This window comes from Salmo trutta, unplaced genomic scaffold (genome assembly GCF_901001165.1).
Source record: "Salmo trutta unplaced genomic scaffold, fSalTru1.1, whole genome shotgun sequence".
NCBI classification, from domain to species: domain Eukaryota; kingdom Metazoa; phylum Chordata; class Actinopteri; order Salmoniformes; family Salmonidae; genus Salmo; species Salmo trutta.
This window is the reverse complement of record NW_021822911.1, coordinates 14603457-14627520: the sequence shown is the minus strand read 5'-3', so window position 1 is coordinate 14627520 and position 24064 is coordinate 14603457. Positions and strand designations below refer to the sequence as shown.

Here is a 24064-nt window from a genome sequence, read left to right as displayed (position 1 = left end):
GTTTTAGGCTGGGTTTCTGTACAGCACTTTGAGATTTCAGCTGATGTACGAAGGGCTATATAAATAAATTTGATTTGATTTTGATTTGATTTATGGATGTAGTATATCTGGTAATGAGGAAACCACTAGTTATGGATGTAGTATATCTGGTAATGAGGAAACCACTAGTTATGGATGTAGTATATCTGCTAATGAGGAAACCACTAGTTATGGATGTAGTATATCTGGTAATGAGGAAACCACTAGTTATGGATGTAGTATATCTGGTAATGAGGAAACCACTAGTTATGGATGTAGTATATCTGCTAATGAGGAAACCACTAGTTATGGATGTAGTATATCTGGTAATGAGGAAACCACTAGTTATGGATGTAGTATATCTGGTAATGAGGAAACCGCTAGTTATGGATGTAGTATATCTGGTAATGAGGAAACCACTAGTTATGGATGTAGTTTATCTGGTAATGAGGAAACCGCTAGTTATGGATGTAGTATATCTGGTAATGAGGAAACCACTAGTTATGGATGTAGTATATCTGGTAATGAGGAAACCACTAGTTATGGATGTAGTATATCTGGTAATGAGGAAACCACTAGTTATGGATGTAGTATATCTGGTAATGAGGAAACCACTAGTTATGGATGTAGTATATCTGCTAATGAGGAAACCACTAGTTATGGATGTAGTATATCTGGTAATGAGGAAACCACTAGTTATGGATGTAGTATATCTGGTAATGAGGAAACCACTAGTTATGGATGTAGTATATCTGGTAATGAGGAAACCACTAGTTATGGATGTAGTATATCTGGTAATGAGGAAACCACTAGTTATGGATGTAGTATATCTGGTAATGAGGAAACCACTAGTCATGGATGTAGTATATCTGGTAATGAAGAAACCACTAGTTATGGATGTAGTATATCTGGTAATGAGGAAACCACTAGTTATGGATGTAGTATATCTGGTAATGAGGAAACCACTAGTTATGGATGTAGTATATCTGGTAATGAGGAAACCACTAGTTATGGATGTAGTATATCTGGTAATGAGGAAACCACTAGTTATGGATGTAGTATATCTGGTAATGAGGAAACCACTAGTTATGGATGTAGTATATCTGGTAATGAGGAAACCACTAGTTATGGATGTAGTATATCTGGTAATGAGGAAACCACTAGTTATGAATGTAGTATATCTGGTAATGAGGAAACCACTAGTTATGGATGTAGTATATCTGGTAATGAGGAAACGACTAGTTATGGATGTAGTGTATCTGCCTGGAGCAAAAATGGTGAACAAAGATTTTAGTTTTTCACAATGTATTCTGAATATTACAGTGCAAGATCAGGAGTGCTACTCAAGGAAACTCACATTAAGCTCTGTGTCTATTCACTAATTCACCACCGTGGGGGAAAACTCAGGGGAGTTCTCATAAACTGACAGCAAATATAGCCTCCATTTTCAGGTTGCTTATAAGTGCATTTCACATTACTTTTGGATTTTAATTGTAAGGCTCGCTTGAATCACCTGCTTAATATGTTTGTGTTACTGTCGCAAATCAGCTGCTTTATACTTAAAAAATACTTCAACCAGTAAAATGCTCTTTGGCTAGCTTTGCCATCAGCCTGACAATAAGGGTTCGTACACTAAGTTTTTAACCAATTGGCCCATAACTTCACCTAACAACAACATAGACCTACTGTAGGTCCCATAACTTCATCAAACAACAACATAGACCTACTGTAGGACCCAAAACATCACCGAACAACATAGGACCAATAACTTCACCTAACAACAACATACACCTACTGTAGGACCCATAACTTCCCCTAACAACATAAACCTACTGTAGGACCCATAACTTCACCTAACATAATTCTACTGTAGGTCCCATAACTTTCACCTAACAACAACATACACCTACTGTAGGACCAATAACTTCACCTAACAACAACATAGACCTACTGTAGTACCCATAACATCACCAAACAACAACATAGACCTACTGTACAACCCATAACTTCACCTAACAACAACATAGACCTACTCTAGGACCCATAACTTCACCAAACAATAACATAGACCTACTGTAGGACCCATAACATCACCTAACAACAACATAGATCTACTGTAGGACCCATAACTTCACCAAACAACATAGACCTACTGTACAACCCATAACTTCACCAAACAATAACATAGACCTACTGTAGGACCCATAACTTCACCTAACAAGTCTCCGGTCACAACTTGCAGACTTGTTACGTGCTGCTGTGCATTTTGTTGCTAACCTTACTTTGCTACCTGACAACTTTACGGTTTTTAGCTTTTTAATTACGTTTATATTGTTAGTTTTTCCCTCACTCAACTTTTTATTTTCATTAAACTTTTTCCCTCCGGACGCTTTATCTGGACATGGTTCATGAGGACTTCCACCAGCCGAAGCTAAGTAGTAACATTAACATGATGCCTTCTAATTGCAGTCGTTGTACTTATAATATACAGGAGAACGATCGCCTTACGGCAAGGATAGCTGTGCTGCAAGCCCAGCTTCAGACGCAATCATTAGGCAAGGGTAATTTCAGTGTAGGAAAGGATGAAACAGCGTCTGTGCCACCAGCAAGTACAGATAATAACGTTAGTATAAACCCCCTCGCACGGTCCCCGCAGCCGGACAACTTTCTCATGGCTTCTGGAGGGAAACGCTGTAGGAATGCTCAACCGGTGTCGCTTATTCAGCCGACAGAAACTTTCAACCGGTTCTCCCCATTAAGTGAGTCGGAGGCCGAGACTTCTCTGGTCTCTACTCCTCCCGCTGTGGGGTCTGAGACGCCGAAGCCTCCCACCATTAGCCCTGACAAATTGAAAACCCTAGTCATTGGCGACTCCATTACCCGCAGTATTAGACTTAAAACGAATCATCCAGCGATCATACACTGTTTACCAGGGGGCAGGGCTACCGACGTTAAGGCTAATCTGAAGACGGTGCTGGCTAAAGCTAAAACTGGCGAGTGTAGAGAGTATAGAGATATTGTTATCCACGTCGGCACCAACGATGTTAGGATGAAACAGTCAGAGGTCACCAAGCGCAACATAGCTTCAGCGTGTAAATCAGCTATAAAGATGTGTCGGCATCGAGTAATTGTCTCTGGCCCCCTCCCAGTTAGGAGGAGTGATGCGCTCTACAGCAGAGTCTCACAACTCAATCGCTGGTTGGAAACAGTTTTCTGCCCCTCCCAAAAGATAGAATTTGTAGATAATTGGACCTCTTTCTGGGACTCTGATAGAAGAATTTGTATGTTTAAGATAATGACTAAAGTATTCCACCGTGAAACCATACAAATGTATGAAATGTGTTAGAGTCATAATCCAATAATGTGTGTGACTTTTTAAGACTAGGTCATTGTGTTACTATTTCGCAATATGAGCAGGGTATAGTTGAGACATTCAAGGACAGCTGAACTGTCGACTTGTGATAACTGTGAAACTGGAAAGAGGCCTCCCCAACCTAGGGAGGAGAGAAACTGTTAGAAACGGCTAGGCTTGCAGAAGATGATGAAACATATTGCAGAAGTGTGATAAACAATGTATGTGAACTGTGGAAAAATACAGTCCACCTAAAGAGAGGTGGAGTTTCTACTGATGGGAGTTCATTTGTGTGTGTGCTATAAAAAGACTTCTCATTTTGAAGACAGAGCGCTCTCTGAATAATGAATTGATCTATTGCAGGCTGAGACTGTCTATTTCATTGAACTGGAGATTTACAACCTTCAGGAATTAGACAGATATAAAATAGTTTAGTTAGAACATTGGGATAGAAATTCTCGTGACAGACTCACCCACAAACAGGACCAAGCCTGGCCTGTTGAGGAGTGACGGACTCCATCCTAGCTGGAGGGGTGCTTTAATCTTATCTATGAACATAGACAGGGCTCTAACTCCCCTAGCTCCACAATGAAATAGGATGCAGGCCAGGAAGCAGGCTGTTAGCCAGCCTGCCAGCTTAGTGGAGTCTGCCATTAGCACAGTCAGTGTAGTCAGCTCAGCTATCCCCATTGAGACCGTGTCTGTGCCTCGACCTAGGTTGGGCAAAACTAAACATGGCGGTGTTCGCCTTAGCAGTCTCACTAGAATAAAGACCTCCTCCATTCCTGCCATTATTGAAAGAGATTGTGATACCTCACATCTCAAAATAGGGCTATTTAATGTTAGATCCCTCACTTCAAAGGCAGTTATAGTCAATGAACTAATCACTGATCATAATCTTAATGTGTTAATGTGATTGGCCTGACTGAAACATGGCTTAAGCCTGAAGAATTTACTGTGTTAATGAGGCCTCACCTCCTGGTTACACTAATGACCATATCCCCCGCGCATCCCGCAAAGGTGGAGGTGTTGCTAACATTTACGATAGCAAATTTCAATTCTAGTCATGAAATCTATGCAGCCTACTCAATCACTTTTTATAGCTACTGTTTACAGGCCTCCTGGGCCATATACAGCGTTCCTCACTGAGTTCCCTGAATTCCTATTGGACCTTGTAGTCATGGCAGATAATATTCAAATTTTTGGTGACTTTAATATTCACATGCAGGCATATATCAGCAGGTACATCTCACTGGTCATCCCCAAAGCCAACACCTCCTTTGGCCGCCTTTCCTTCCAGTTCTCTGCTGCCAGTGACTGGAACGAATTGCAAAAATCGCTGAAGCTGGAGACTTACATTTCCCTCACTAACTTTAAACATCAGCTATCTGAGCAGCTTACCGATCGCTGCAGCTGTACATAGTCCATCTGTAAATAGCCCACCCAATCTACCTACCTCATCCCCATATTGTTTTATTTACTTTGCTGCTCTTTTGCACACCAGTATCACTACTTGCACATCACCATCTGCTCATCATCATCTGCTCATCTATCACTCCAGTGTTAAGCTGCTAAATTGTTATTACTCTGCTACTATGGCCTATTTATTGCCTTACCTCCTCATGCCATTTGCACACACTGTATATAGACTTTCCTTTTTTCTATTGTGTTATTGACTGTACGCTTGTTTATTCCATGTGTAACTCTGTGTTGTTGTTTCTGTTGCACTGCTTTGCTTTATCTTGTAATAAAGTAATAAAGCCTCTCTTGAAAAAGCCAAACCTTGACCCAGAAAATATAAAAGACTATCGGCCTATATCGAATCTCCCATTCCTCTCAAAAAAATTGAAAAAGCTGTTGTGCAGCAACTCACTGCCTTCCTGAAGACAAACAATGTATACGAAATGCTTCAGTCTGGTTTTAGACCCCATCATAGCACTGAGACTGCACTTGTGAAGGTGGTAAATGACCTTTTAATGGCGTCAGACCGAGGCTCTGCATCAGTCCTCGTGCTCCTAGACCTTAGTGCTGCTTTTGATACCATTGATCACCACATTCTTTTGGAGAGATTGGAAACCCAAATTGGTCTACACGGACAAGTTCCGGCCTGGTTTAGATCTTATCTGTCGGAAAGATATCAGTTTGTCTCTGTGGATGGTTTGTCCTCTGACAAATCAACTGTACATTTCGGTGTTCCTCAAGGTTCCGTTTCAGGACCACTATTGTTTTCACTATATATTTTACCTCTTGGGGATGTCATTCGAAAACATAATGTTAACTTTCACTACTATGCGGATGACACACAGCTGTACATTTCGATGAAACATGGTGAAGCCCCAAAATTGCCCTCGCTGGAAGCCTGCGTTTCAGACATAAGGAAGTGGATGGCTGCAAACGTTCTACTTTTAAACTCGGACAAAACAGAGATGCTTGTTCTAGGTCCCAAGAAACAAAGAGATCTTCTGTTGAATCTGACAATTAATCTTGATGGTTGTACAGTCGTCTCAAATAAAACTGTGAAGGACCTCGGCGTTACTCTGGACCCTGATCTCTCTTTTGACGAACATATCAAGACTGTTTCAAGGACAGCTTCTTTCCATTTATGTAACATTGCAAAAATCAGAAATGTTCTGTCCAAAAATGATGCAGAAAAATTAATCCATGCTTTTGTTACTTCTAGGCTGGACTACTGCAATGCTCTACTTTCCGGCTACCCGGATAAAGCACTAAATAAACTTCAGTTAGTGCTAAATATGGCTGCTAGAATCTTGACTAAAACCAAAAAAATGTATCATATTACTCCAGTGCTAGCCTTTCTACACTGGCTTCCTGTTAAGGCAAGGGCTGATTTCAAGGTTTTACTGCTAACCTACAAAGCATGACATGGGCTTGCTCCTACCTATCTTTCCGATTTGGTCCTTCCCTACATACCTACACGTACGCTATGGTCACAAGACGCAGTCCTCCTAATTGTCCCTAGAATTTCTAAGCAAACAGCTGGAGGCAGGGCTTTCTCCTATAGAGCTCTATTTTATGGAATGGTCTGCCTACCCATGTGAGAGACGCAGACTTGATCTCAACCTTTAAGTCTTTATTGAAGACTCAACTCTTCAGTAGGTCATATGATTGAGTGTAGTCTGCCCCAGGAGTGTGAAGGTGAACGGAAAGGCACTGGAGCAACGAACCGCCCTTGCTGTCTCTGCCTGACCGGTTCCCCTCTTTCCACTGGGATTCTCTGCCTCTATTACATTACTAATTATTATTATTAATTATTATTAATTAATCTATTATTATTATCTATTACAGGGGCTGAGTCACTGGCTAACTGGTTGTCTTCCATGCCGTCCCTAGGAGGGGTGCGTCACTTGAGTGGGTTGAGTCACTGACGTGGTCTTCCTGTCTGGGTTGGCACCCCCCCTTGGGTTGTGCCGTGGCGGAGATCTTTGTGGGCTATACTTGGCCTTGTCTCAGGATGGTAAGTTGGTGGTTGAAGATATCCCTCTAGTGGTGTGGGGGCTGTGTTTCGGCAAAGTGGGTGGGGTTATATCCTGCCTGTTTGGCCCTGTCTGGGGTATCATCGGATGGGGCCACAGTGTCTCCTGACCCCTCCTGTCTCAGCCTCCAGTATTTATGCTGCAGTAGTTTGTGTCGGGGGGCTAGGATCAGTCTGTTATATCTAGAGTAGTTACCCTGTCTTATCCAGTGTCCTGTGTGGATTTAAGTATGCTCTCTCTAATTCTATCTTTCTTTCTCTCGGAGGAGGACCTGAGCCCTAGGACCATGCCTCAGGGCTACCTGGCATGATGACTCCTTGCTGTCCCCAGTCCACCTGGCCGTGCTGCTGCTCCAGTTTCAACTGTTCTGCCTGCGGCTATGGAACCCTGACCTGTTCACCGGATGTGCAACCTGTCCCAGGCCTGCTGTTTTCAACTCTCTAGAGACAGCAGGAGCGGTAGAGATACTCTCAATAATCGGCTATGAAAAGCCAACTGACATTTAATCCTGAGGTGCTGACCTGTTGCACCCTCGACAACTACTGTGATTATTATTATTTGACCCTGCTGGTCATCTATGAACATTTGAACATCTTGGCCATGTTATGTTATAATCTCCACCCGGCACAGCCAGAAGAGGACTGGCCACCCCTCATAGCCTGGTTCCTCTCTAGGTTTCTTCCTAGTGTTTGGCCTTTCTCTGGAGTTTTTCCTAGCCACCGTGCTTCTACACCTGCATTGCTTGCTGTTTGAGGTTTTAGGCTGGGTTTCTGTACAGCACTTTGAGATATAAGCTGATGTAAGAAGGGCTACATAAAAACATTTAATTTGAAATTTGATTTGATTTAACAACAACAGACCTACTGTAGGACCCATAACTTCAACTAACAACAACATAGACCTACTGTAGGACCCATAACATCACCAAACAACAACATAGACCTACTGTAGTACCCATAACATCCCCAAACAACAACATAGACCTACTTTAGGACCCATAACTTCACCTAACAACAACATAGACCTACTCTAGGACCCATAACTTCACCAAACAATAACATAGACCTACTGTAGGACCCATAACTTCACCTAACAACAACATAGACCTACTGTAGTACCCATAACATCACCAAACAACAACATAGACCTTCTGTAGTACCCATAACATCACCAAACAACAACATAGACCTACTGTACAACCCATAACTTCACCTAACAACAACATAGACCTACTCTAGGACCCATAACTTCACCAAACAATAACATAGACCTACTGTAGGACCCATAACATCACCTAACAACATAGATCTACTGTAGGACCCATAACTTCACCAAACAACATAGACCTACTGTACAACCCATGACTTCACCTAACAACAACATAGACCTACTTCACCTAAGACTATATATAATTTAATATTTCAGGTGAAACAAGGACACTAAAATGTGTTTGTCATGACATTTCATAACCTGATCACCAGATAATTTTGTGAATAATCCCACTAGGCTACTCTTTAATGTGTTGTCATTCTAAATGTCCTGAATAAAGGAAAATAGCTCTGTGTGTTGTACAATAGCCTATCCATCAAGGAACAGTTCTCTACACATTATGAGCTAAGTATCTCTGTGTCCAGACAGACTAATGAAACCCTACTGTAAATCAAGCAGACAATAACACATTATAAACATCAATTTGTTAGGGATGTTGGATCCAACGTGGAGCACGGCATAACTGTCTTTACCAGAGTAATGAATGAAGAAGCACTTTGCTTGTTGTTGCATGTCGTGATGTTTGTCATGTGACTGTCATTCAGAAAATGATTTCCTGGATCAGCTGATGATAGTTGAACATGTGACTGTAACTAAACAGCTACAGTACAGCCAACTATTACCGACGAGCAGCATTGTAGAAACTAAATACATTACAAAGGAACGTCTTGATTAGTGTTATGTTAGCTAGCTACAAAGTTGCTTTTGTATCATGACAAGGTGTAGTACTGAAACTATCGAGGTTACCTAGCCAGCTACACGTTCAAACAAAGTCAACAACGCAGCCACTGCTAGCTAGCCTACTCCACCAGCCAGCAGTACTGTATCATTTGTCATTTTTAGTCAATAAGATTTTCGCAACGTAAGCTTAACTTTCTGAACATTCGAGACGTGTAGTCCACTTGTTATTCCAATCTCCTTTGCATTAGCGTAGCCTCTTCTGTAGCTTGTCAACTATGTGTCTGTCTATCCCTGTTCTCTCCCCTCTGCACAGGCCATACAAACGCTTCACACCGCGTGGCCGCTGCCACTCTAACCTGGTGGTCCCAGCGCGCACGACCCACGTGGAGTTCCAGGTCTCCGGCAGCCTCTGGAACTGCCGTTCTGCGGCCAACAAGGCTGAGTTCATCTCAGCCTATGCTACCCTCCAGTCCCTAGACTTCCTGGCGCTGATGGAAACATGGATTACCACAGATAACACTGCTACTCCTACTGCTCTCTCCTCGTCTGCCCACGTGTTCTCGCATACCCCTAGAGCATCGAGCCAGCGGGGTGGTGGCACTGGAATCCTCATCTCTCCCAAGTGGACATTCTCTCTTTCTCCCCTGACCCATCTGTCTATCTCCTCATTTGAATTTCATGCTGTCACAGTTACCAGCCCTTTCAAGCTTAACATCCTTATCATTTATCGCCCTCCAGGTTCCCTTGGAGAGTTCATCAATGAGCTTGACGCCTTGATAAGTTCCTTTCCTGAGGATGGCTCACCTCTCACAGTTCTGGGTGACTTTAACCTCCCCACGTCTACCTTTGACTCATTCCTCTCTGCCTCCTTCTTTCCACTCCTCTCCTCTTTTGACCTCACCCTCTCACCTTCCCCCCTACTCACAAGGCAGGCAATACGCTTGACCTCATCTTTACTAGATGCTGTTCTTCCACGAATCTCATTGCAACTCCCCTCCAAGTCTCCGACCACTACCTTGTATCCTTTTCCCTCTCGCTCTCATCCAACACTTCTCACTCTGCCCCTACTCGGATGGTATTGCGCCGTCCCAACCTTCGCTCTCTCTCTCCCGCTACTCTCTCCTCTTCCATCCTATCATCTCTTCCCTCTGCTCAAACCTTCTCCAACCTATCTCCTGATTCTGCCTCCTCAACCCTCCTCTCCTCCCTTTCCGCATCCTTTGATTTTCTCTGTCCCCTATCCTCCAGGCCGGCTCGGTCCTCCCCTCCTGCTCCGTGGCTCGACGACTCACTGCGAGCTCACAGAACAGGGCTCCGGGCAGCCGAGCGGAAATGGAGGAAAACTCGCCTCCCTGCGGACCTGGCATCCTTTCACTCCCTCCTCTCTACATTTTCCTCTTCTGTCTCTGCTGCTAAAGCCACTTTCTACCACTCTAAATTCCAAGCATCTGCCTCTAACCCTAGGAAGCTACCTTCTCCTCCCTCCTGAATCCTCCTCCCCCTTCCCCCCCTCCTCCCTCTCTGTGGATGACTTCGTCAACCATTTTGAAAAGAAGGTCGATGACATCCGATCCTCGTTTGCTAAGTCAAACGACACCGCTGGTCCTGCTCACACTGCCCTACCCTGTGCTTTGACCTATTTCTCCCCTCTCTCTCCAGATGAAATCTCGCGTCTTGTGACGGCCGGCCGCCCAACAACCTGCCCACTTGACCCTATCCCCTCTTCTCTTCTCCAGACCATTTCCGGAGACCTTCTCCCCTAACTCATCCTTGACTGCTGGCTACGTCCCTTCCGTCTTCAAGAGAGCGAGAGTTGCACCCCTTCTGAAAAAAACCTACACTCGATCCCTCCGATGTCAACAACTACAGACCAGTATCCCTTCTTTCTTTTCTCTCCAAAACTCTTGAACGTGCCATCCTTGGCCAGCTCTCCTGCTATCTCTCTCAGAATTACCTTCTTGATCCTAATCAGTCAGGTTTCAAGACTGGGCATTCAACTGAGACTGCTCTTCTCTGTGTCACGGAGGCTCTCCGCACTGCTAAAGCTAACTCTCTCTCCTCTGCTCTCATCCTTCTAGACCTATCTGCTGCCTTTGATACTGTGAACCATCAGATCCTCCTCTCCACCCTCTCCGAGCTGGGCATCTCCGGCGCGGCCCACGCTTGGATTGCGTCCTACCTGACAGGTCGCTCCTACCAGGTGGCGTGGCGAGAATCTGTCTCCGCACCACGTGCTCTCACCACTGGTGTCCCCCAGGGCTCTGTTCTAGGCCCTCTCCTATTCTCACTATACACCAAGTCACTTGGCTCTGTCATATCATCACATGGTCTCTCCTATCATTGCTATGCAGACGACACACAATTAATCTTCTCCTTTCCCCCTTCTGATAACCAGGTGGCGAATTGCATCTCTGCATGTCTGGCAGACATATCAGTGTGGATGACGGATCACCACCTCAAGCTCAACCTCGGCAAGACGGAGCTGCTCTTCCTCCCGGGGAAGGACTGCCCGTTCCATGATCTCGCCATCACGGTTGACAACTCCCTTGTGTCCTCCTCCCAGAGTGCTAAGAACTTTGGCGTGACCCTGGACAACACCTTGTCGTTCTCCACTAACATCAAGGCGGTGACCCGATCCTGTAGGTTCTTTCTCTACAACATTCGCAGAGTACGACCCTGCCTCACACAGGAAGCGGCGCAGGTCCTAGTCCAGGCACTTGTCAACTCCCGTCTGGATTACTGCAACTCGCTGTTGGCTGGGCTCCCTGCCTGTGCCATTAAACCCCTACAACTCATCCAGAACGCCGCAGCCCGTCTGGTGTTCAACCTTCCCAAGTTCTCTCACATCACCCCGCTCCTCGGCTCTCTCCACTGGCTTCCAGTTGAAGCTCGCATCCGCTACAAGTCCATGGTGCTTGCCTACGGAGCTGTGAGGGGAACGGCACCTCCGTACCTTCAGGCTCTGATCAGGCCCTACACCCAAACAAGGGCACTGCGTTCATCCACCTCTGGCCTGCTCGCCTCCCTACCTCTGAGGAAGCACAGTTCCCGCTCAGCCCAGTCAAAACTGTTCGCTGATCTGGCACCCCAATGGTGGAACAAGCTCCCTCACGACGCCAGGACAGCGGAGTCAATCACCACCTTCCCGAGACACCTGAAACCCCACCTCTTTAAGGAATACCTGGGATAGGATAAAGTAATCCTTCTAACCCCCCCCACTTAAAAGATTTAGATGCACTATTGTAAAGTGGTTGTTCCACTGGATATCATAAGGTGAATGCACCAATTTGTAAGTCGCTCTGGATAAGAGCGTCTGCTAAATGACTTAAATGTAAAATGTAAAATTAAGTATTATGTGTAATTATTGAAGAACCGCATTAATGACAGTATCCATTTGGGTGTCAATAAAGTTAAGGTGACTCTCGGTTAGAACCATTGGATTTAGTAAACTGAAATGATTTAGGATTTCTGTGCCCATGAAAACTGTTTTCCCAGCGTAACATAAGGAGACAATAAATGTTACGTAGTTAGAGAGCATTTCAGAGATCTGAATACAAAAAAATTGTCCGAACAGGACAATAACCTAAACCACAAGGCCAAATCTACACTGGAGGAGCTTACCAAGATGACATTGAATGTTCCTGAGTGGCCTAGTTACAGTTTGGACTTAAATCGTCTTGAAAGTCAATGCAAGACGAGAAAATGGCTTTCTAGCAATGACCAACAACCAACTTGACAGAACATGAAGGATTTTAAAAAGAATAATGAATATTCACATGAAGATCAGTCTCCTATTGGATGACATCACAACTTCCCATCAAGCCAACTCCTTGAAGGCCTTACTATGACATCACTAACTCCTTCTAGTTTGCAGTTGTCTAAAAAAACACTATTTTGCTCAATAACATTTATTTGTTTCCTTTTAGTGTGTTTATACTTCACTGTATTTATATCACTTTCAACAGGAAAAGTTTTTTTTAAATCACTGGAGGACGTCATGAACAATTCCGACAGTACAAAAACATATTCAAATGTAGAATGCCCTTTTAAAAATCACACATTAGTTCAACAACTGCAGAGTTTGTGTCCCTGTTTTATTAGATAGTACTCACTGTATTTACTGGTGTTAATCAGATCGATGTCCCTGTTTTATAAGATAGTACTCACTGTATTTACTGGTGTTAATCAGATCAATGTCCCTGTTTTATTAGATAGTACTCACTGTATTTACTGGTGTTAATCAGATCAATGTCCCTGTTTTATAAGATAGTACTCACTGTATTTACTGGTGTTAATCAGATCAATGTCCCTGTTTTATTAGATAGTACTCACTGTATCTACTGGTGTTAATCAGATCAATGTCCCTGTTTTATTAGATAGTACTCACTGTATTTACTGGTGTTAATCAGATCAATGTCCCTGTTTTATTAGATAGTACTCACTGTATTTACTGGTGTTAATCAGATCAATGTCCCTGTTTTATTAGATAGTACTCACTGTATTTACTGGTGTTAATCAGATCAATGTCCCTGTTTTATTAGATAGTACTCACTGTATTTACTGGTGTTAATCAGATCTCCAGACTTCTCTTCTTCGTCCTCCTCTAATGTGACAGTAATCTCCCCCTCTTCATCCTTCATTCCAAAAACGTCTTCATCTTCTTTCACTTCATCCTCCACTCCAAAAACTGCATCATCCTCCTTTTTATTCACAGTAACATCCCCCTCATCTTTCACTCTGAATGCGTCTTTCTCTGTAACGTCTTTCTCTTCTTCTTTCACGGTAACAGCTTCACCCTCTACTTGTCTTTGTAGTGTGACACCCTCCTCTTCCTCTTTCACGACAACGTTGAGCCAAAGTCCCTCTTCCTCCTCCTCATTCACCAGAGTTTCTTTCTCCGTCCAGCAGACCTCTTCTTCTTTAACAGGAGGAGAGTAGCTTAGTGAACTCATGGTCGGGGATAATAGCTAGTTAGCATTAGCGACTAGACTAGTGCTAACTTAACCAGCCAGCTAGTTGACTTACAACGTAAATATTCAATTAAATGGGGTAGCTAGTTGTTTCCACATAAGTATGTTTAAAGCAAAGTGGTAAATGAACCACGAAATTGTCTAAAGAACTTGAATGTTCAGACTTTGTCGGCTAGCGAGCTACCGAGGTGGCTGCAGTTGTTGAAGAAGCGTTCCGTCCACTAGATTATACGTCACACTAGAAACATCGCCTGAAAGACACATATCGCCATCTGCTGTCTGGAGGGAGGAAACGCAGTTGAGGAGGGAAAACTTTTTTTCTTCCTCATTGAATTATAATATTATAAAGCAGTTTATGGAAACGTTTTTTCCTCTCCATTAAATAACAATATTATATCAACACGTACAAAGAGCAACAAGTGTTGTTTGATTAGTTCAGTTTTTTTATGAGAATTTAAAACGAACTTTACATCTACTCCACATCTGTATTTCTGATTCAGTCAAATAACTAGATATCAAAATAAGCACCTAGTTATTGGTACCCTTGATAATGATGAGCAAAAATTACTGTATGAAATAAATAAACTTTACCCACTACCAGGATATTTTAGCCCAAAACCTGGTTACTTCTCTGCTAGGAGGCTGAAACTTGGCCATAAGGGGATCTTCCAGCAAGACACATCAACATCCACAAAGAAATGGTTATTTGGGCACAAAAATCAACATTTTCAATGGCCATCTCAGTCTTCGGACTTGAACTCCATTGAAAACGTGTGGTTTGAATTGAACAGGGCAGTCCATAAGACAGACTAAATTAAACAAGGACATGGAGAGAATCTGTATGGAGGAAGGGTCTAAGGTCCCACCCAATGTGTTCTCTAATCTCATAAAACATTTGATTGTCATTATCTTCCCAAGGGGAGAGTGCTGGAGTATTGAAAACATGGGTAGCAATAATTCAGACCCCTACCTTTTGAGAATTCCATGTTATTAAACTATATATTTTTCTCTGAGCAATTGTATTAGCATAAAATAATATAATTTCCCTTTATTTTTTATACAATATAGCTCAGTATTTGAATTCTTTATTTTATAGAGTCGTTTTTGCTCATCTTTATCAAGGGTGTCAACAATTTTGTCCCCCACTGACCTCCATACTGCTGCTACATGGTGTAACAATACATCATGTAGATGTATATAATGAACAGACTAGGTCTATACTGCTCCTACATGGTGTAACAATACATCATGTAGATGTATATAATGAACAGACTAGGTCTATACTGCTCGTACATGGTGTAACAATACATCATGTAGATGTATATAATGACCAGACTAGGTCTATGCTGCTCCTACATGGTGTAACAATACATCATGTAGATGTATATAATGAACAGACTAGGTCTATACTGCTCCTACATGGTGTAACAATACATCATGTGGGGCTTTAAGGCGACGCTGTCGGTGTGACGTATAATGTAGTGGATGGAACGCTTCTTTCAACAGTAGCAACAGTTATTCAGCCACCTCGTTAGCTTGCTAGACAAAATAGCCGAACCAATAAAGCTCTTTAGACGCTTTAGTGTATATTTGCCACTGTTTTAAACCCACTTCTGTCGTCTAGTTAGTTATCAGATTTAATTTCATATTTACAGTGGTGTTGTTATTGGTCAGCTAGCGGGCTGGTTAAGTTAGCATTAGCCTAGCTAGCTAACATCTCCGACCATGCGCTCACTGAGCTACTCTCCTCCTGCCAAAGAAGAGGCCTGCTGGACGGAGAAAGAAACTCTCGTCAAAGCGGAGGAGGAAGAGGAGGCTGTTTCAATACAAAAACAAGTAGATGGTGAAGCTGTTACTGTGAAAGAAGAAGAGAAAGACGTTTCAGTGAAAGAAGAGGAAGACGCGTTCAGAGTGAAAGAAGAGGAGGATGTTACAGTAAAAGGAGAGGGGGAAGCATTTTTTGGAGTGAAAGAGGAGGAGGGGGAGATGACTGTCACATCCAAAAAGGAGGAGGAAGAAGAGGAGGAAACAGGATATCTGGGCCCGGTTTCCCAAACGCATCTTAAGGCGTCCAATGGTTCTAACGGTGAACTTAGCAATAAGATGGTTTTGAGAAACCGTTCCCTGATTAACACTAGTAAGTAGTGTCTTAAATACAGAGGCACAAACTCTGCAGTTGTTGAATTGATGTGTGGTGTTAAAGGGGAAATCTGCAATTGCTACATCCATATTTAGACTGTATAATTATTTATTTATAGCCATTGATTCTTGAAGAATATAACGCATGCCTTTTGAGTTGAGTTCAACTGTCATACCCCAGGCCTCCCGGGTGGCGCAGTGGTCTAAGGCATCGCAGTGCTGGCTGTGCCACCAGAGATTCTGGGTTTGTGCCCAGGCTCTGTCGCAGCTGGCCACTACCGGGAGGCCCATGGGACCAGGTCGCCAGGTGTACGGTGTCCTCCGACACATTGGTGCGGCTGGCTTCCGGGTTGGATGTGCATTGTGTCAAGAAGCATGGCTTTGTTGGGTTGTGTTTCTGAGGACGCATGGCTCTCGACTTTCGCCTCTCCCGAATCCGTAAGGGAGTTGCAGCGATGACACAAGACTACTACCAATTGGATACCACGAAATTGGGGAGAAAAAGGGGTAAAATCTAAAAAGAAAAAAAACTGTCATTCCTCATCAGAACCCCAAATAAGCATTTTTTTACTCCAATGTTTATAAACTGTTGTGGAAATATTCTGTCATTCCCCAAATAGACTTTATTACAAAGTAACAAGCCGAGCTGGTCCATGGAGCAACTGCCGGACTCAGTCTCAGTCCACTCCTATTATACAGTTTCATGCTTATACAAGTGTCATAGTCCCTCCCCTTTATGCTAATAACCATATTCCCTCGGCTTTACTCCACCATTGTTTCCAAATCTAAGTTCTTCCCTGTGGTCCCGTGTGGCTCAGTTGTTTGCAACGCCAGGGTTGTGGGTTCGATTCCCACCAGTACGAAAAAAAAGAGAAAAAAAAGCGTTGTGGGTTGGATTCCCACGGGGGACCAGTACGGGGGAAAAAAATGTATAAAATGTATGCATTCACTACTGTAAATCGCTCTGGATAAGAGCGACTGCTAAATGACTAAAAATGTAAAAAAAAAAATTAAAAAAAATGTAAATGTTTCCTCTGGGGGGGGGGTTTCCCTCCCCTCTAGTTCCTTGGATCAATTATATTGGTGGCGCGCCTATACATTATTTACAGAAAATAATAAGTACAGATTACTATAGTCCATTATAATATTAGTACAGATTACTATAGGCCATTATAATATTAATACAGATTACCTTAGGCCATTATAGGATTAAGTACAGATTACTATAGGTCATTATAATATGAATACAGATTACTGTAGGCCATTCTAGGATTAATACAGATTAATGTAGGCTATTATAATATTAATACAGATTACTATAGGCCATTAAAGGATTAATACAGATTACTATAGGCCATTATAGGATTAAGTACAGATTACTATAGGCCAATTATAGGATTAAATTGGGTCCTACAGTTGGTCTATGTTGATTTTTGATGAGGTTATGGGTCCTACAGTAGGTTTATGTTGTTAGGTGAAGATATGGGTCCTACAGTAGGTTTATGTTGTTAGTTGAAGTTATTGGTCCAACAGTCGGTCTGTGTTATTGCTAGGTGAAGTTATGGGTCATACAGTAGGTCTATGTTGTGGTTAAATCAAATTTCATATCCTATCAAATGTATTTATGTAGCCCTTCTTACATCAGCTGATATCTCAAAGTGCTGTACAGAAACCCAGCCTAAATCCCCAAACAGCAAGCAATGCAGGTGTAGAAGCACGGTGGCTAGCAAAAACTCCAGAGAAAGGCCAAAACCTAGGAAGAAACCTAGAGAGGAACCAGGCTATGAGGGGTGGCCAGTCCTCTTCTGGCTGTGCCGGGTGGAGATTATAACAGAACATGGCCAAGATGTTCAAATGTTCATAAATGACCAGCATGGTCAAATAATAATAATCACAGTAGTTGTCGAGGTTGCAACAGGTCAGCACCTCAGGAGTAAATGTCAGTTGGCTTTTCATAGCCAATCATTGAGAGTATCTCTACCACTCCTGCTGTCTCTAGAGAGTTGAAAACAGCAGGTCTGGGACAGGTTGCACATCCGGTGAACAGGTCAGGATTCCATAGCCGCAGGCAGAACAGTTGAAACTGGAGCAGCAGCACGGCCATGTAGACTGGGGACAGCAAGGAGTCATCATGCCAGGTAGTCCTGAGGCATGGTCCCAGGGCTCAGGTCCTCCGAGAGAGAAAGAAAAGATAGATTTAGAGAGACCATACTTACATTCACACAGGACACCGGATAAGACAGGATAAATACTCCAGATATAACAGTCTGATCCTAGCCCCCCGACACATAAACTACTGCAGCATAAATACTGGAGGCTGAGACAGGAGGGATCAGGAGACACTGTGGCCCCATCTGATGATACCGTCGGAAAGGGAAAAACAGGCAGGATATAACCCCACCCTCTTTGCCAAAGTACAGCCCCCACACCACTAGACGAATATCTTCAACCACCAACTTACCATCCTGAGACAAGGCCGAGTATAGCCCACAAAGATCTCCGCCACGACACAACCCAAGGGGGGGCGCCAACCCAGACAGGAAGACCACGTCAGTGACTCAACCCACTGAAGTGACGCACCCCTCCTAGGGACGGCATGGAAGAGCACCAGTAAGCCAGTGACTCAGCCCCTGTAATAGGGTTAGAGGCAGAGAATCCCAGAGGAGAGAGGGGAACCTGTCAGGCAGAGACAGCAAGGGTGGTTCGTTGCTCCAGTGCCTTTCCGTTCACCTTCACACTCCTGGGCCAGACTACACTCAATCATAGGACCTACTGAAGAGATGAGTCTTCAATAAAGACTTAAAGGTTGAGATCGAGTCTGCGTCTCTCACATGGGTAGGCAGACCATTCCATAAAAATGGAGCTCTATAGGAGAAAGCCCTGCCTCCAGCTGTTTGCTTAGAAATTCTAGGGACAATTAGGAGGCCTGCGTCTTGTGACCGTAGTGTATGTGTAGGAATGTACGGCAGGACCAAATCGGAAAGATAGGTAGAAGCAAGCCCATGGAATGCTTTGTAGGTTCGCAGTAAAATCTTGAAATCAGCCCTTGCCTTAACAGGAAGCCAGTGTAGAGAGGCTAGCACTGGAGTAATATGATCACATTTTTTGGTTCTAGTCAAGATTCTAGCAGCCATATTTAGCACTAACTGAAGCCGGAAAGTAGAGCATTGCAGTAGTCTAACCTAGAAGTGACAAAGCATGGATGAATTTTTCTGCATCATTTTTGGACAGAACATTTCTGATTTTTGCAATGTTACATAGATGGAAAAAAAGCTGTCCTTGAAACAGTCTTTATGCTCGTCAAAAGAGAGATCAGGGTCCAGAGTAATGCCGAGGTCCTTCTGTCGCGAGAATTTTGCCATCTCAATGGTTGAACTCAACTATCACTCAAGCTTTGACCAATTCCCAGAGGTTGTAAGGCTCTGGTTAATGAAGAATTAGACAAAGTCTCAGTCTGCAATAGATCAGTCCTTTATTCTGAGAGCTCTCTGAAAAATGAAAATCATACAATGCACATAGCCTTTTATTCCTCACATTTGGTTATATCATTCACTTTATAAATGCCCTCCTCATTAACTCTGTCGCAATGTTCTACTTTGATAGCTCCTTCTGTCTAACCGGGTTCCTCTATCTTCATGTCTGCAACTGACAAGTCTGGCTCAAAACAGGAAACCTCTGTGGTTTCGCAGCGCCTGGCTTACTTCCCTTCAAGGAGCTCAGTGTCGACTATTTCTTCAGAGAAATAGATCAACTTGTTTCCTACAAACCCTCACAGACATGTTCCCTCCTAACCGTCAATATTTCTCTAACCTACTTTGAAACACACTCACAAATGTTGAATGTTCCCTTCTATTATTCAACATTAACTCAATAAATGAATACTATTTTACAAGTCTTCTCCAACACACACATCATCATCAGATTATAGTCTTATGATCTTAACACATGTCATACAGTTCTACAGTTTTCAGGATGGAATACTTTAGTCATTACTTTAAACATATCAATTCTTCTATCAACAGTAGGTCTATGTTATTGTTAGGGGAAGTTATGGGTCCAACAGTAGGTCTATGTTGTTGTTAGGTGAAGTTATGGGCCCTACAGTAGGTCTTACAGTAGGTCTATGTTGTTGTTTGGGGAAGTTATGGGTCCTACAGTAGGTCTATGTTGTTAGTTGAAGTTATGGGTCCTACACAAGGTCTATGTTATTGTTAGGTGAAGTTATGGGCCAATTTGTTAAACACTTAGTGTACAAACCCTTATTGTCAGGCTGATGGCAAAGCTAGCCAAAGAGCATTTTACTGGTTGAAGTGTTTAAGTATAAAGCAGTTGATTTGCGACAATAACACAAACATATTAAGCAGGTGATTCAAGCGAGCCCTACAATTATAATCCATATTTAATGTGAAATGCACTTATAAGCAACATGTAAATGGAGGCTATTTTTGCTGTCAGCCTATGAGAACTCCCCTGAGTTTTCCCCCACGGTGGTGAATTAGTGAATAGACACAGAACTTAATGTGAGTTTCCTTGAGTAGCACTCCTGATCTTGCGCTGTAATATTCAGAATACATTGTGAAAAACGAAAATCTTTGCTCACTATTTTTTGCTCCAGGCAGATAAACTACATCCATAACTAGTGGTTTCCTCATTACCAGATATACTACATCCATAACTAGTGGTTTCCTCATTACCAGATATCCTACATCCATAACTTGTGGTTTCCTCATTACCAGATATACTACATCCATAACTAGTAGTTTCCTCATTACCAGATATACTACATCCATAACTAGTGGTTTCCTCATTACCAGATATACTACATCCATAACTAGTGGTTTCCTCATTACCAGATATACTACATCCATAACTAGTGGTTTCCTCATTACCAGATATACTACATCCATAACTAGTGGTTTCCTCATTACCAGATATACTACATCCATAACTAGGGGTTTCCTCATTAGAGGAGTTTCTGCAATCAAATTGTGTGTGCATTGCCCTCGTGCTGCAATTTTAGCAAACACAGAAAGGGTCCTATATTGGAGACCAAAAGTCATCTGGTACACTGCTTAGAGTTTCAACAACTTTAATAACTTATTTCTAGTTACTACTAATGTGAAAACAAGACAAAATATGATTGTTGCTAAGTTGACTGTCTTAATGGTCAAATAACTTAACAGATGTCAATTGTTGTACAACTTCATGGGTATGATCTGGACATCACCTTTTACCTCAAAAAAACAATGGATTTCTGCTGTTGTGGGCCTTTAACCATCTGTCTGACTTTGTAATTCACACAGGAGAGAGGCGGGACAGTCGTGGATCCTCTGGGGAGCCCCAACAACATCATGATGCTGACGAGGCAGAGAAGAGTCTCTCCAGATCAGAACACCTCAAGAAACACCTGCAGATATCCACAGGGAAGAGAACTCACTGCTGCTCTGACTGTGGGAAGAGATTCACCTCATCAGGCATTAAAATTCATCAGAGAACACACACAGGAGAGAAACCTTATAGCTGTGATCAATGTGGGAAGAGTTTTGGTCAATCTTGCCATCTGACTCAACACCAGAGAACACACACAGGAGAGAAACCATATAGCTGTGATCAATGTGGGAAGAGTTTTTCTTCATCTGGGTCTCTGACTGTACACCGGAGAACACACACAGGAGAGAAACCTTATAGCTGTGATCAATGTGGGAAGAGTTTTGGTCAATCTGGAGAGCTGACAGTGCACCAGAGAATACACACAGGAGAGAAATCTTTTAGCTGTACTAAATGTGGGATGAGTTTTGCTCGGTCAACCAGCCTCATATCACACCAGAGAATACACACAGGAGAGAAACCCTATAGCTGTGATCAATGTGGGAAGAGTTTTGCTCAATCTGGCAATCTGACATCACACCAGAGAACACACACAGGAGAGAAACCGTGTAGCTGTGATCATTGTGGGAAGACTTTTACTGAGTCTGGGGGTCTTACTAAACACCAGAGAACACACACAGGAGAGAAACCTTATAGCTGTGATCAATGTGGGAAGAGTTTCAGTAGATCTGGCCATCTGACAATGCACCAGAGAATACAAACAGGAGAGAAATCTTATAGCTGTGGTCTATGTGGGAAGAGTTTTGGTCAATCTGGCCATCTGACAGTGCACCAGAGAATACACACAGGAGAGAAATCCTATAGCTGTGATCAATGTGGGAAGAGCTTTAATACATCTAGCATTCTGACTCGACACAAGAGAACACACACAGGAGAGAAACCTTATAGCTGTGATCAATGTGGGAAGAGTTTTGGTCGTTCTGGAGAACTGACAGTGCACCAGAGAATACACACAGGAGAGAAATCCTATAGCTGTGATCAATGTGGGAAGAGCTTTAATACATCTAGCATTCTGACCAGACACAAGAGAACGCACACAGGCGAGAAACCTTATAGCTGTGATCAATGTGGGAAGAGTTTTGTTCAATCTGGCCATCTGACATTACACCAGAGAAAACACATCGGAGATAAACCTTATAGTTGTGGTCAATGTGGAAAGAGGTTTGCTGCATCTAGCAATCTGACTCTACACCAGATAACACACACAGGAGAGAAACCTTATATCTGTGGTCAATGTGGGAAGAGTTTTGCCGCATCTAGCAATCTGACTAAACACCAGAGAACACACACAGGAGAGAAATCCCATAACTGTGACCAGAGATAATCTGATTAAAGATCTCTGATCAAATATCAGAAAATACATACAAGAAGGAGTTGTTTCATGATATCAATGAATTAATGTCACAATGTAGAATGTTTTAACATTGTAGTAGGAGTATTTTAATGATGTCACAATGTAGAACCCTAAACGTTTGTTCCCTGTTCTATTGATTTCAACATGATATGGATATTAGCCTCAAGGGCAAAATCCAGGCTCTGAAATGGAAGAGTTACTATTTATGAGATTTAACAAAAAGTGACTAACAAAAAAAGAGTTGTGTTACACTTACCACATTGGTGACCCACTGGAATCAAAATGCAACAAATGCCCCCCCCCCCCTTGGGTTGTGCCATGGCGGAGATCTTTGTGGGCTATACTCGGCCTTGTCTTCGGACGGTAAGTTGGTGGTTGTAGACATCCCTCTAGTGGTGTGGGGGCTGTGCTTTGGCAAAGTGGGTGGGGTTATATCCTGCCTGTTTGGCCCTGTCCGGGGGTATCATCGGATGGGGCCACAGTGTCTTCTGATCCCTCCTGTCTCAGCCTCCAGTATTTATGCTGCAGTAGTTTATGTGTTTTTCCGTGTTGGAGATGAGTTTTATCTCTTATTTTTTTCTGTATGTTTTTGAAACTGCACTGTTGGATAGGGGTTCGTATATCAGCATTTCACTGTTAGGTATTCGGCGCATGTGACAATTTGATTTGAGTTTATTTTTGGGCTCGTTCCAAGGGGACGAGGGTTCTAGAAGGTAGTGAGTTTTAGGAAGAAAGAAGAAGAAAAATAATATGATTGTATATTATTATTTAAATACGTGATTTTAATTGTTGACCGCCAGTAGACACCATGTTTATATTGGTGAAGGTGAAGCATTGTAGTTGATTATAATGAGAAATGTCCATCAACTTGTCCATCAAAAATATAGGATATATTTGTTGTCTTAAGGGGGAAAGGTGTTACAGGCTTTGGTTTTTCCATTTATGTTTTGAGTTTGGACTTTAGCCCGTTAGCCCGTCTAGCTCGTTAGCGCGTCTAGCCCGTTAGCCCGTCTAGCTCGTCAGCCCGTCTAGCTCGTTAGCCCATATAGCCCGTTAGCCCGTCTAGCCCGTTAGCCCGTCTAGCTCGTTAGCCCGTCTAGCTCGTTAGCACGTCTAGCTCGTTAGCACGTCTAGCTCGTTAGCCCGTCTAGCTCGTTAGCCCGTCTAGCTCGTTAGCACGTCTAGCCCGTTAGCACGTCTAGCTCGTTAGCCCGTCTAGCCCGTTAGCACGTCTAGCCCGTCTAGCCCGTTAGCCCGTTAGCACGTCTAGCTCGTTAGCACATTTAGCACCTATAGCTCGTTAGCCCGTCTAGCTCGTTAGCACGTCTAGCTCGTTAGCACGTCTAACTCGTCAGCACGTCTAGCTCGTTAGCACGTCTAGCTCGTTAGCACGTCTAGC

At 43.1% G+C, this 24064-nt stretch overlaps 1 protein-coding gene across 1 annotated transcript in view; it reads left to right on the top strand.

Annotated features, from left to right (window-relative positions):
• Nucleotides 1-22605, top strand: part of LOC115186635 (zinc finger protein 271-like) — a gene marked incomplete at both ends in the record, with an annotated part of 48887 nt that extends 26282 nt beyond the window's left edge. The window contains one exon of the mRNA XM_029746203.1: nucleotides 21390-22605. Coding sequence (XP_029602063.1) covers nucleotides 21390-22605 — 1216 coding nt within the window. The remainder of the gene's footprint in view (nucleotides 1-21389) is intronic.
• Nucleotides 22606-24064: the final 1459 nt, after the last annotated feature.